Source organism: Syzygium oleosum, unplaced genomic scaffold, assembly GCF_021117445.2.
Source record: "Syzygium oleosum isolate NSW1041296 unplaced genomic scaffold, Sole_v2.1 Sole_v2.34, whole genome shotgun sequence".
In the NCBI taxonomy this organism is placed as follows: domain Eukaryota; kingdom Viridiplantae; phylum Streptophyta; class Magnoliopsida; order Myrtales; family Myrtaceae; genus Syzygium; species Syzygium oleosum.
This window is the reverse complement of record NW_026607518.1, coordinates 646,576-661,465: the sequence shown is the minus strand read 5'-3', so window position 1 is coordinate 661,465 and position 14,890 is coordinate 646,576. Positions and strand designations below refer to the sequence as shown.

Genomic DNA, 14,890 nt, shown 5'->3' with positions numbered 1-14,890 from the left:
TTAAAATTTTTTAAAAAAATTTCTGATTTTTATTTTTATTTTTTATTCTTTTCTTTTCTTTTTTTATTTTCTTCTTCATTGTGCTGACAGGGCTGTCGACCACCGGCAAAGGGCCAATGAACTCCACTAGCCCCTGGGAGAGGGCCGCGAAGCCCTCGCCAAGTCCTCATGGGGCACAACAACAGTGTCATGGCCCTCACTTGTGGCCGGCAAGGCCCTTGTGGCCCTCGCTTGTGGCTGGCAGGGGCTTCACGGCCCTCGTCCAGGGGCTGGTGGAGGTCACTGGCCCTTTACCAGTGACCATATTTCAGCAGCAATCTCTCTTAATACAAGGATATGTTGTGTCTGTTCTTCATGGGATAGTGCTTTGACGTGCGTAGATAATAGCTGTAATTTGTGAGAATAATAGTTGTCATGCGATTCTTATTTCTTGAATGAAGTCAGTATTAACTTGTGCGCTTTCTCTTATTTTTCCTGTTCTCTGAATATTTCATATCTATGCAGGTTTTTGTCTATTTTTTCTTGTTAAATTTTCTCTCCTTGGACTCCCTTGAAATAATGAAACATAATGAGGTTTGTGGTCACGGATAATTATATAGATAGACATTACTTGACAACACCATATCTTCTCATAAGTAAAAGTTACTTTTAGTGATTTACGAAAAAAAGAGAGTAAAACGAATCCTTGATGGGATGTGATTAAGATGCTAGGGCCTTTCTTCACAAAAAGAGAGGTTCAAAGTTCGACCCGTTTTCTCCGATTCTTTGGGTCATCTTCAAGGGTCACGGACCAGTGCGACTCCATAACTATCCGATGTGGTCAGGATGGAAGTTGTCACACCCGTTAGGAATTAATCGGTTCATCAAACGATATTTTAAACAATTGATGTTAAACAATAAATGCATGCTAAAATACCGTCGATTTTCCGCTAAATAATTCGACTTCAAATGGTGTCAGGCCACATCTTCCAATATCTCTCATATTCTTTGACATTGACCCCGTCATCTTATCATTGCACATAGCATTGCTATTTGCTATCTAGTTATGCAATAGCGAAAGTGCTCTGTATGGTAAACGTTTGCAAACTAATCAGTTTAAGGCTCAATCTTTGAGTTTATAATTAGGGTTCAGCAAACCTTAATAAAGTGATGATAGTGAATGACCAACTAGGTGACCCACATAGTGCACAACTTATGTTACATGACTTCTTGCTAAACTAGAGAGACCTCACACGACGTTATGAGCAACGCTTCATAGATGGAGTGACCAAATTTTTCGGGCATGATCGTCTAAACACGAGCGATGATATGTCCGAAATTAACGACTAAAGTGCTAAAAATGTGATTACTCTAAACTTGGCTAAATTTTCAACTGCTTTGAAATGGTCATTGCTCCGCAAAATCCCAATCATCATATAAAAGAAAAGGAAAAGGCAAAATTGGATAGCCCTTCACACTTTCCTGGTTAGTGATTCTTGAATTATTATAGCCAGGGTTTGACAGGCTCTTGAGGTGGGGACTTTGAGGAGGTTTCTTGGATGATTCCATTTGCTTTATCTTTGTCAATTGTTCAAAACAAAATTGGCTAGTGATTATTAGGGCATGCCACTCTCTTTTGCTTGGTCCTCTTGAATTGAAGCTTCCACTCCTCTTGTGGTCCAATTACTTTTCTGGTTTATTTCTCTTGAAAACTTTATTTTGCAAGCAGATCAAGAGAGAAAAAGAAATTCTATTTGTTGAAGATTTTTAAGCCCTTGTGATCATTGCCACCTCTAGTCATCTGTCTAGCTAGCTCACTAGAATTAATGCTTTAAGGCCATGTCCATTTTTTTTTTATGAAACATTAGGATTAATAAAACTAATCCTCAATTGACACATCATGGAAGCTGGCCATGGGCAGGACGAAAGCGCAGACCGTTTTCTCTTCCTTCACTGTTCATCGTCGCTGTGGCCACAGCTTCATCAGCCCTCAGCCACAGCTTCTTCAAAAAATTGTCTTTGAAAAAACAAAACACAAAAGGAGAAAACTTGACATACTGGTTTTGAAGTTCAGGAGAGGGCTTGGACTTATTCCAGAAAAAGGCTCTAGTCGGGAGCTTTGCGAATCTCGTCCATAGCGTCTCTCAACATGTGGCAATACATAGCTTCACAGCTCTAGATGAGACGGCGGAGGGTTATGGGTGAAGCGAAGGAGACAATGAATAACTTCATCATTGTCCTTCAACCTGTGACCAAAGTGACGCAAATGATAACTTCGGATTTCGAGCTAAGAAGACGATGAACAATGCTTTAAATCCAAGTCAGCAAGTGACGTATACTTATTTATGACGTGGAATTGCCACTTTGGACAGCCAATGATTTCAAATTAACGATTCAAGTGAAAATTGGGATTCAAGTGAAAATTGGTAATTTTTTTATGAGATAAAAAAAATTAGGGTCAAAATTGACACTAAACCTAAAAGTCGTGCTTTTTTAGGGAATTAGACCCATAATAAAAAATGAAAAGCCAAGAAGGCCAGTTTGTAAAAATCAAAATGTTTGGAAAAGAGCGGAATCTAATCGTCGGATGCGGGCCACGTGGCAAAACTATATACGTGCCTTATTACGTGGTAACAAGCGCTACCAGGAACATTCTCTCTACCCTAACTTTAAAAATAGGCAAATAATTGAACAAAAGCGCATGAACTTTATCATTATCAATGTCTTTAAAATATTTGTAATATACCATTTGAGATCCTTGATTCATATTTGAAATTTAAACACGATAAGAGGTGAAAATTTCGTGATGACAAATTAATAAGTTAATACTTATTGGTCAGGGTCACGTACAAAACTATGACAAATGTGTTGCCACTTGGCAACAATAAAAGCCAAATCAAGTGCCAACATTCTCTCAGCAATAAAGAACTTAATAGTACGTTTTCTTATTTTCATGATTAGTTTGGTAATGTTGCAAAGACATTTTTTGTTTGTCAATTAAATGATGTGGCAACATCATAAAGTTTTCAAATTAGCCAACTATTAAATGTTTCTAACCCAAAAATTTCACTTCATCACTTCAAAATTTCTCATTCATTTAGCAAACACATTTTAGCGTTGTACCATTTATCTTTTAAAGCAATGCTAGAGGTATACCGGATGAATATGATAAATTCTTTAGTAAATAATACTACATTGTACATGTGAGTTTCTGATTTATCACTTGATCAATGTGAGGATATTAAGATTGATCTATAAAATTGATATAAAAAGTGATTTAGCCGACCACGAGTGGGCAGTCAAGCAAATGTATCAAATTTTTTTTTTGGTCGGAAGGAAATGTATCATCTTCAACATCAGATAATTACAATTTATCACATCAGCTAGTATACCATCTTTGTTACTCAGAATTAGTAAAGACAGCATGGCCCTTGTCAATTATAGTGCATTCAATATCATTGTTTCATGACAATCAACAGTTTGGCTAGAGTCTTTTGTTTGAAAAGCAGGATACACTAAAAGTCTTAACAATTTGCAAATGTATTGCACGTCAATTTCACCAACTGTATGAAATCACTTAATTGTACACTTTATATCATATTTATTCTATTATACACCAATGTTTCAAGCCAAAATGCTGGACATGTAAAATAAACAAAGATACAGGTCAAACACGAATAATTCTTCACGAGAGAAAACAGAGTACACAAGTATTAGAAGGGAGAAGTTAGTATATAGATTTAGTTTATATATATCAGCGTCACCGTAAATATTGATTACGCGAGTCGCTCAAACTGAGTTTATGTAATAATTTTTCTTTTGGGAGGAAAAACCCATTAAAAATTGAGGAGATGATCATGTTCCACGTGTCATCGACCCAAAACCTCTCGCGATCTCGTGCCGGCTGCCGCCACCGTTAGCCCAGCATCCGAGCAAGCCATGCTTGTAGGGCAAGGTGGTCCTCCTCTTCATCTCCTCCGAAGCTGCTTTCTTCATCCTGTAATGCAACTCGTGAGTCGACTCAGTAGCTCTATGACTCGAACTCGACCCTGGACGACCCACGATCTCTCCCGGCTTGAAACCAGGGGAGTACTTCCTGAACGGGTCCTTGCTCGTGCCCCGGCCTTCTGATGCGCTTCGAAACAATAACAGATCTTTGAAACTCCATTTCCTCCTATCACCCTTTGAGAACGATATCAGAGACGAAAAGTAGTTGGAGGAAGAAGAAAAAGAAGGAGACGGTGACGACAACGACGGCGACGAATTCTTGTGGATGTTCAGTACTGAATTCTCCTCATCCTCATCATCTCGCTCGAGCAAAATGTCGGATATTCTCAGGGGCGAGAGAGATCTTCTCCCCTTACGAGCGAAACTTGGAGAAGAGGAAGAAGATGATGATGGTCGCACGTCTCTCTCTCTACCGCGCTCTCTCCCTTTTTCTTGATAAACTGGCGTATCAAAATATTCGACTCGACTAATCTGGACAGGTTCAAGTAATTTGCCCCCACCACGTGCAGTAGGTAAGACTCCACCAACGTCGCCGTCTGACTCGGCCGATGACAGAGGAGGTGATGATTTCAAGGGTCTGATTTTGCCGCCATGGAAGATCTCATCGGCAGACACGGCGGAACTCTCGCTTAAACACCCGCTGAAATCGAACACGAAGTCTTTGCCGTCATCGTCTTCAATGACACAACCATCCTCTTTCTTTGCATGGACAATCATGGGCAGGGCGTTTTCCCATGCAAAGGCTATGGAGAACCGCGGGTCGTCATGCCACGAACACTCATCTTTGTCCTCATCCGAGATGAGGGAGATCTCGTGGAATTCTTCGGGCAGGAGAAGATCGAAATCGGAGCGACTAGGCGGAGTTGTCGGAGGAACTGTGGATGGATTGAAGAAGTTGCAGAACGCTCGAGGGCTTGAAGGAGCGGTGATGTATGGAGTGGAGGTTGCGCTGTCGAAGCTCAGGTCCATGGAGGGCACTGCCGAGACAACCTCCATGACTGGATCTTCTGAACGCAGAGACTCCTTAGAATTGAGAGGAGATTAAGAGATCTTGGGATATGTAGAGGGTGTAAAGCTCATGATTCATATGTGTGCGTAGTAATGATTAGTATGGCCGCCGATTAACTTTTGTAAGCTGGAGCAGTACGGTATCATAGTAAAGAATTTTTTAATTAACATAAGAAAAGGACGATTAGGTTAATCATAATTTCCTTTTCTATTACATGATTCTGTTTAGACTAGGATTTTGGTTTTTATGGGATGGAGTGTGTTTGTATATACACACACACACACACACACACACACATATATATATATATATATATATATATAGTGTTTAATTTCCGTTCCATTCCGTCGTCGGATGATTCATGGGAATCCAAGTTTATTAAATCACTCGCGCTATGATCATCTAATTCTTAAGCGTTTCATCCCGTTTCATTCTGTCATCAGACAAAATTGACTATTTGTTTCTCGGTAAGATGTGTTCTAGATATTTCGACCAAAAAAAAAAAGGATGTGTTCTAGATATGAATTTTCAAGGTAAGAGATTGAGGGTTGTCTTGGAAATAAAGTCAGATATTGTGTTCTAGATCGACATCGATTACAAGGACAATAGCTTTATTCAGGGGCCATAGGAGTCGCGTTGTCCTTACAATAGGTGAAATGGCATAAAGGGCAAGTCGAAAAGATTAGTAACACTGTAAAATAAAACGGAAAATGACATAAATGATCCCTGAATTTGACTCAATATGTAATGTGATCCCCAAACTTTTAAATTGTTCAATGTGGCCCCTAAATTTTTGGTACATGTTCAATTTAGTACATCAACTATATGAAAATATTTCAATATTGTCCTTGAACTTGAGTTAATGGAAGGAAAACATAGAAAATTTTCATAATTGAACATGTACCAATAGTCCAGAGATCACATTGAACATTGGGGTAAAGTTCAAAGACCACACTACATTGCACATTTGGTCAAAATTGAGAGATTATTTATTTCATTATCTCTACAATAAATAATCGAGCATGGTAGTTTTGAATCATTTGTTTGCGATGGTTCATATAAGTATATGATAGGATTTCCTTTGATTTACGATGAGTCTATGGTTTCTAAAATCGATTGGGTTATTGTCGGCAATTGTAGTTTATGTTCTGCCTGAACATAAACCTATTACACTGTATCCTACCTAGGGGTATGGAACCGGACCGGGTTCACCCGGGAGCTGGACCAAATTATCCAAAAAACATATTCGAGAATCAGTTCCTGTTTGAACCGATCCAGGAACTGGTTCCATTTTTTGGGAACCGGTCTAGTTCCCGGTTCAAGTGAAGATCCACCCAAGAACCAGACTGACTGGACCAGTTTTGGAACCGGTTTTTAGCTTGTGTAAAAAAAAAAAAATCCTAGATCATACTATTACTACATTTTAAATTGTTGCTTTTGATGGATAATAATTTCTATTGCTCATCTTAGGAAATATTGCTTTTGGTGGATAGTGATTTTTATTATTCATCTTTTAGTTTGAATCGTTTAATTACTACTCATATTATTTTGCTAGAAAAAATAAAACTAGAAAAAGGAACAAAAGAAAAACAGGTTATCAGGTAGACCTTGCAACCGGACTGGAAAAATAGGGTAGGTTCCAAAAGAGGTTTCAAGGCAAAAAGAATAGGTTCCAGGTTTCAAAAACTAGAAACTGGTTATAACAGGGTAGGTTCCAGATTTCACCTACCCACCCTAGAACCGATCACCCCTAATCTTACCAAGTTGAATTTCTTTCTCTAAAAGAAAATTAAAACCATAGGAGATGATGTTGAGATCGGCCGCCATCGCACGGTGGCGCTCGTCGGCCAAGAACTAGTCTATGGTTAACTTGCATTCTCTGTTTCCAATCGAACCTTTGACTCTGAGACTTTGAATCCTCTATATTCTCCTTTTAAGGATGTGTTTGCTTCGCGAAAAATAAATGATTTAGAAAACATTTACTTAAAAATCATCATTTGTATCGCTTACAAAAATGAGTGAATGGAAAACAATTTCATCATCCAGGAAAATATTTAGACAAAAATTGTTATCGATAATGAAAAACGTTCTTCATCTTACTAATTATTTCGAGTGATAGAAACAATCATTTTTAGGTTAATTTTTTTCAAATCATTCATTTTTCACGTGAAATTTTAAAAGCTTGTGTTTTTGCTATGAAGATTAAAGTTCAGGGGACGAATAAGCTGCGGTCCACGTTTATTTGATTTCTTTTCCAATCAAGCTTGTGCGTTTTGCTGAGTTACAACTTTTAATTTTCTTGCTTACCAACTTTTTTAAAGTCTACTATCTCTTTCAGAAATTACCAATCTCAACTAGAGTGAGTAACAATTTTTCGCCGATGAAGTTACCGACCAACTTTGCATTACCCGCAGTTTATTTAATTTTATTTCAAATCACCAACATCTCTTATATCTAACCAAGCAAACAGTTGTCTCACACTTTTATCAACTCTTATTAACCATTCTTATGAACGTTGTTTTAAACTTAAAAACTTTCATACGAACATTACCAACCTTTATGTGTGATCTACCACATTTTTTTTGTTAAGTTACCAATTAATTTGCTTCCCTACGTATATTTAACTTTTCTTTATATATCTAGTAACTTGTTTTAGCGAGATACCATTTTTATTTATCTTGCAATTCGAAGCCGCTATTATTGCTGCGGATCGCGGCGATAAGCAACGGGGACCAGCTAAGTTCTGTTTGTTCCAACATTAAACTTTTTCCCTTTTTTTTTTTCGAAAGGTTAATTTAGCCTTTTTTTATTTCGGAAAATTACCAAATAATAATAATTTAAAAGAAAAAAAAGACAATAGGATACACGTCTTTACAATCATATGCATTTCCTCAATCATCAAAGCAGCTAATGATTATGGCATGAAGCCCGGGTTCACTTCCCCTTGTGGGGATTCAACTTTTCTCCATAATGGTCCCAAGCCACTTTATATTTCTCTCACTCTTTGATATTTGAAAACTGCCTTTATTCACTTTACGAGCAGATTGAAAAACAGCCGAGATGGGTGGGGATATACTTCTTTTTTTTCGTCGGCGATGTATCATCAGTCGTTGCAATCATTGACATATTCCCCAGAATTCATATTAAGCTAGTTGTCTTTTGGGTAATGCATTTGATACTTGAAAAAGAAGAATGTGAGCTTCCTTTTCCGTGGAATTTGGCTTTCAGTCACGCGCCCTCCTTCATTAATCTAATGAAATTCTCACCTTTAGCGGTACTTTGCGATCTGAATCGTGAAATTTTATAGTATGATCTCTTTTTTTGGTCATATATATGGTATGCTTCTTTGGATACGCGGTTTCATGCGTAAATGACGTTTGACACTAGCAAGCTTGTTTGTTAGCGAAGGCTCACCACCAAGCTGCACCGGAAGAAGCACGGCAAAGGCCTCTCTTCGGCCACTGGCCCGTTGTTAGGGTAATTTACCCTATTGCCGTTGGAAAGCAGAAGTGATCAAGGAGGACCTAGCCCTCGGATTGGGCCAAATTATAGCTTAGGCCCATCCATGAGCAAAAAATGTCTGATTCAATCCGGGAACAGACCAAACCGGCCTGGACCACCGATTCAAGACAGAACATGTTCGGTTACAGGGAGAACCTATTTAATACCAATTCCGCAAAACTTAGAACCAGAGTAGGACCAGTTCAGTCCTTGGTTATAAGGTCGGACCATCGGTTCTACCCAAGAACCAGTTCACTTCTTGGGTTGAACCGATTCTAAACTGGTTTTGAAGCTTTTTTTATTAAAAAAAATACTTTTGCACCAATAAAAAATCGAACCATAGTCTTCAATATGAATAAACAAAAACAGAATCACTTGACCATAATGAGTTTATATAGTGAAATGATGCATTTTTTATATTCAATTATAAGAATTCGATTTATGGGCTAGTTCCCGGTATCAATTAGCTCAGCTCCAAATTCCAATCTATTGGAACCAAGAGTCACAGGGTGGTGTGACGTCCCAGAACGTCACGCATGATACGTGTCCTTTCTAATTTTATCTTTTAAATTATTAATGGCATGTGGAAGTACAACAAAATTTTACACCATCCCCAACAAGAAATCGTACGAGTTTAATAATATACAAATGCTTCTTTATATTAACATTTAGTTACCAACTTGTTACAACATTAAGCAAAACCCAACAAAATACATAACCATGGGAAGAAGGTCGGGTCAACTAGCGACACTACTCCACTCTAACCCAAAAGCGTTACTAAACATTAATCAAGCCACCATCCATCTCATCTCAAGGGTTGATGGCCTTCTGCATCATCTTGTCCCCTCTATTGTCATGTCCAATGGGAAGCATCCTACAAATTTGAAAAATAAGAAGTGAGCCAAAGTCTAGTAAATGAAATCTCTAGGTTTAAGATAGAAGATCACCTTGCCACTCAACATGAGAACAAACAAACAATGTGAGTTCAAGACAATACAAAATAATCATGATTGACTAGTGCATGAATAAATGTATTATCTCTCTTATTATATGCTAATGAAACCATTAACAACATTGCATAAGATCAATCACTTATATGCAAGCAAATGGCATATTATTCCATTATGCACAAATATCACATAGTAGATCACTAGTGCACATGTGAGTGCCTGCTTGTCACTAGCTAGGATCATCTCGATTAACGAGGTATCGTCATCACCGGCTCATGGGGAAAGGAATCATACAGACCCTTTGCCACGCCTTAACTTATTCATCACAGGTGTCCTCTACATTAGCGCGGATAAATACACCACTATACATCCGCATGATGTTGGTTATCTAACATCATACCATGACTACAATGATGTGGGCTAGCAAGAATTACCTAGAGGGGGGTAAATAGATGATTCTATAAAATCTGACAAATTTAAAGTGGAATTAAAAGGTCAAGAACTGAGTATGAACTTATAGTGTAAAGTTCAGATTCTATACAAACTTCAAAAGCAGTTTAGTAAGTGTGAAACAGAATATAATATGCAGAAGGAGTTTTAGGATTAAGAAAATTGGCACACAAGACTTATAGGCTACGTTTGGTAGCTAGGATAAAAGTACATCTATTATATCCTTTGTTTGTTCCTGCCCAAGATAGGATAAAGTTAGATATAAGCGGGATAAAGCCAAGAAAAAATTATCCTATGGAGTATGTGAGATGAAAGTGGATATGATTTCCTATATTCATGGTAAAAAGCTATTTTTTCTCGAAAAAAACTGTCTTAAATAATAAAACTAATTTAGTAATGAAATATAAATAATATTTGAATTCTAATTTTAAAAATAAAATTCGAAATAAATAATAATAATTTTCATTTTTCTTTATTCGTATGTTTATTTATATATTTGAATTTCTTTCTACTCTATACTATTTATTTTGTGTGTGTGTGTATATATGTAGTATCTATATTATTACATATTTTAGGTATAATAGTATAGTTTATTATTCAATAAAATTTTTATTAAGAAAGGATGGAAGGGAATAAACATATAAAAAATAGATGGAAAAATAAAATAAAAAATCAATGCCATTGCCTTTAATGTTTCCAATGAAAATCGTGAGACTTGCAAGAATGAGCGTCTTTTTGTAAAAAAAAATGAAGTAGAAGAATCTAGATTTTAAATGACTAAATTCAAACTCTAAAGGATCTTTCTAATTCACGAAGAATGAGGGGCAATAAAATCTCTAAAGAAAATGAACATCATAGAATATGAAAATATCCGGCTTCATTAATGAGATTCATCAAATAGAGGATATGATATAACAAAATCCCAAGATTTCATATCATATCATATCCAATTATATCCTGGCTAGAAGTCCAAATGATCAAACACAGTTATAGTGGTTCGCCTTAGATCAAACCTATATCAACTCTTTTACTCTAACAATTTACTGATTGAATTCCACTAGATGGTCAATGAGAGATTACAGTCAAGTTGTGTTGCTTATACCTAAGCGCTTTTACCCAAAGCTAGTGCTGCTTATACCTAAGCCGATAGATCATACTATCTCACACCTAAGCACTTACACCTCTCAAATGATTACAATTTTAAGCTCACAGAAGACTAGTATAAAGGATCGAATTTCGCTTAGACTTTGGAATTCTATATTCTAGACTCTGTATCTTGCTTCTGCTCCTTGGCAACTTGGTTTCCTTTTATACTCCTCTACTTCCAATCTAGCCGTTGGACAAATATATATTAAGAAGATTGAGTAGTCTTTGAGTGACAAAATCTAAATCTCCATTAATTCCGGTTGCCCATACAACCAAAGCCTTAATTTTCATAAGTAGAGCTTCTCCGTTTAGAAAGTAACTTATCTCTAGATTGATTTCCAATCAATCAAGATGTTTTTCATAGAAAACCATTGCAAAACAATATTCAAGATTGAGTCAATCAAATATTTCTAAGTGTGAAATCCGAGCCAATTCACTAGCCATTGAATACGTTTTGAACTTGTGTCACGTTCTAAACTCTTGTTATGTTCTGAACATAAAAAGTACTCTAAGTCTGAAGTTCTTCATCTTTAGTATAAAGTTTGATTATATCCAACTCTAGTTTGACTCTACCTCGTTGTTCACCTATCCATGGTACTTTCAAGTTTTACCGAACTCCTCGTTATAAGCTTATTCACCTTTTATTTAGGTACCTCCAGCTTGCAGACACCTTTACGCCCAATGTCTTGTTCACCATTGATAGAAAACTTATTCTTTTTAAGACATCATTTGCATATCAGCTTGTGCATCTTTTACTTGGTTACTCAACCATTAAACACGTTAGTAGCCTTTGATTATTTTGTTATCTTCAAAACACCATAAGGGATTTCCCCAACATACATGAGTCATGCCATCGTAGGATTTCATATCATCTCAACTTTGTAGAAAATCATCATATACGGTTGAACATCTAGCTAACTCCAGAAATTCATCTGTATACTTATATAAGGGAATTCGCTCGGTACCGAATAGGCCATGGCAAAGATCTTAATCACATGACATCATTCACATGCAATAAATGACAAACAATTAATTACGTGCACTTCAACACATATATACTCCTTATTTCATCACACATTCATCAACACAATGAAATGCATTAGTAAAAAAAACAAGTAAGGAGCAACATGGGGTCGTACAAAGTAGGTGGATATACTCAATTGTTAGATATATCCAGGTAAATGAATGTATCCTGGCAATTTAATATACTCAAATGCAGATAAATGAAAATACTCAAAACTCAGACAAGTGATTATACTTAGACTCAAATTAATGAATATACTTAGACTCAGATAAATGAATATAGTCTAATAAATGAATATACTCAGACTAAGACAAGTGAGTCTGAAATCACGAAAATATCATTCTAAAGTCCATATTCATCATTTTCACATACAACTTGTTACCGTACCTTAAAAAACTGATCAAACACCTTTAGGCATGTACGAAATCAACAAGATAAATCAAAGAGTCACAACACCTTCATGCCACTATTGCACACGCTTACACTTAGCATTAGATTTAACCTAAAACCAAAATTTGCACACAACAAAAATCAAGGCAAGAGCACTAAGTAGATCAATTTAACTTGACGCCTAAAGTTTTTACTTACCTCGAATAAACTTGAATAATCAAATGCCTTAACCACCTTGTGACTTTTGAAAGCTAAAATTCCCCCTATCAAAGTAGAAGAAATTTTCTTTTTAAAGAGTGAAGGTAGAGTGATACGGCCAAAGTGAAAGTGAGTCTAAATTACTAAAATTAAAGATGATGACAAGAGGTAGATGTGAGGTGGAAAGTTGCATGAGTCTACGTGTGGCATGCTCACAAAGTTTCATCTATTACATGGCCAAGTGGAAGGTTGTGTTTACATGTGGCAAAGCCTTGTCTAATATAGTGCCAAATGGAAGAAGAGGTGATGACTAATGTTCATGGTGATTATGGCTTAGTTTTTAGGTGTCAAGAGGCATGTAAGTATTTCAACTTAAGAGAAACACGTTGCCTCACATGCTATCTGAAAGAAAACAAGGGATATGACACAAACAGTCCCTGAACTTTGGCTTAATATGCAATTTGGTCCCTAAACTTTCAATGTATTCCCAAAACTTTAGCCTAATGTTCAATGTGATCCCTGAACTTTTGATACATGTTCAATTTAATCCTTGAACTATATGAAAATGTACAATATAGTCCATGAACTTGAATTAATGAAAGGACTACATTGAACATTTTTATAAAGTTCAGGGACTATATTGAATATGTACCAAAAATTCAGGGACCACATTGAACAAGTTGAAAGTTCATAGACCACATTGAATATTGGATTAAAGTTCAGGGACTATATTGAACAAATTAAAAGTTTACGGACCAAATTGCACATTGAATCAAAGTTCATGGACTATTTGTGTCATTTTCCCAAAAGAAAACAAGTGGCTTATCACGTGTCTTACTAAGAATGGTTAAAAGATACCGTTGTGAGAATGAACTTCTCCTCCTTCGGCCAATTGGGTGTGGCATCACTAGTATTAATGAGTCATTACAAACATTAATTAACTAAAGTTAAAATAAGAAAACCCATAAAAACTATGATGATAGTAAATTAATTAACATCATTCTAACTATCAACGTATATGTCAACATTTATCAATTTAATCTCAACACGTCGGACTCGGGACAATTACATTCACGGTAAATCATCTTCTGCAAAATTAACTATTCAACTAAGATTTTCTACGTGCCAACTCGAACTCCAAGCTAAATAATACTTAGCTTTATAACATAAGTATTATCATCGGATATGAAAATTTACGGTTGTCACAGTCAACTCCCAACTCCATCTGACAATCGATCATTCCTAATGAATATGATGAGTTTGTGGGCTAGGAATGCTTGGCTTGGGCCTAACCGGGCCTAAATGATAACGTCTTGCTTAGGCACAGCCAAAGATGTCTTTGGACACTTAGGCTGAGCCTACGCGGGCCTATGGATCGTTAGGCCTATGATTAGGTCTATCGGAAAGTGGACAGTTGGCACCCTAAGGATTCTGTTCAAGTCATGTGTCCAACCATTCTAGTGCTCGCCCACATTTCATTTGCAAAGTTTTAGGCTTTCATTGTCGTATCATTAGTCAAGCGGCAAGTATGAGTAGATAAAAGGACAACTCACAACATACTCTAAATAGTTTTAACTTATGGTATAAAAACGAAGCACATTGCGGAGAGTTTGATTCCCCACTTTCTTAAGAGGGGCTAAAGGTGGGAACGTTTAGTTTCAGATGAGGGTTTCGACTCTCACGCTTTGCAAGAAGGTAGGGCAAAAATTTGAAAGTGAGTTGAAAGTTAGAGTAGGATAGACCAAAAATAACAAACTTATGATATAAACAGTCGTACGCATTCCTTAAAGAAACTTGATGTGGACATGGTTGTTAAAGCACAATTCTCGAGAGTTTGGGTCATCGAAATCTAATTGGCGAGTCTTATGTTGTAAGCTCGCTAAGCCCAAAGATGGTGATCCATGAATTTTGACACGAGAAGAGTTGCTGCAAGCCCGTTTGAAGCTATTTTGACTTTAAAATGAGTATTCTCATGTTTCGAGCAATTTTCTTGTAACGTCCTGAATTCGACCCACTTACGTGATCAATAAAATGGATATGTATTTCTCATTTCGTTTTAGTGAGTCTCGCCCGGAACTGATCATTCTCGGGATACTGACCGATAGGGAATGGCTAACTAGGAAAACGGTACATGGACCCAAGAACTCGACCGTGAATTGAGTATGATTCCAAGAAACGACGAGGAAATATTTTGTGCCAATGTGGGCCGATCCAAGGAGAGTGACAGATTTGGTT

General features: G+C 36.8%; 1 protein-coding gene across 1 annotated transcript; it reads right to left on the bottom strand.

Annotated features, from left to right (window-relative positions):
- Positions 1 to 3,692: 3,692 nt before the first annotated feature.
- On the bottom strand, positions 3,693 to 5,065 carry LOC115685728 (uncharacterized). Its single transcript, XM_030610818.2, has one exon. It carries the CDS (start codon positions 4,981 to 4,983, stop codon positions 3,835 to 3,837), a length of 1,149 nt encoding a protein of 382 aa, XP_030466678.1. The 5' UTR covers positions 4,984 to 5,065; the 3' UTR covers positions 3,693 to 3,834.
- Between the last annotated feature and the right edge of the window lie 9,825 nt (positions 5,066 to 14,890).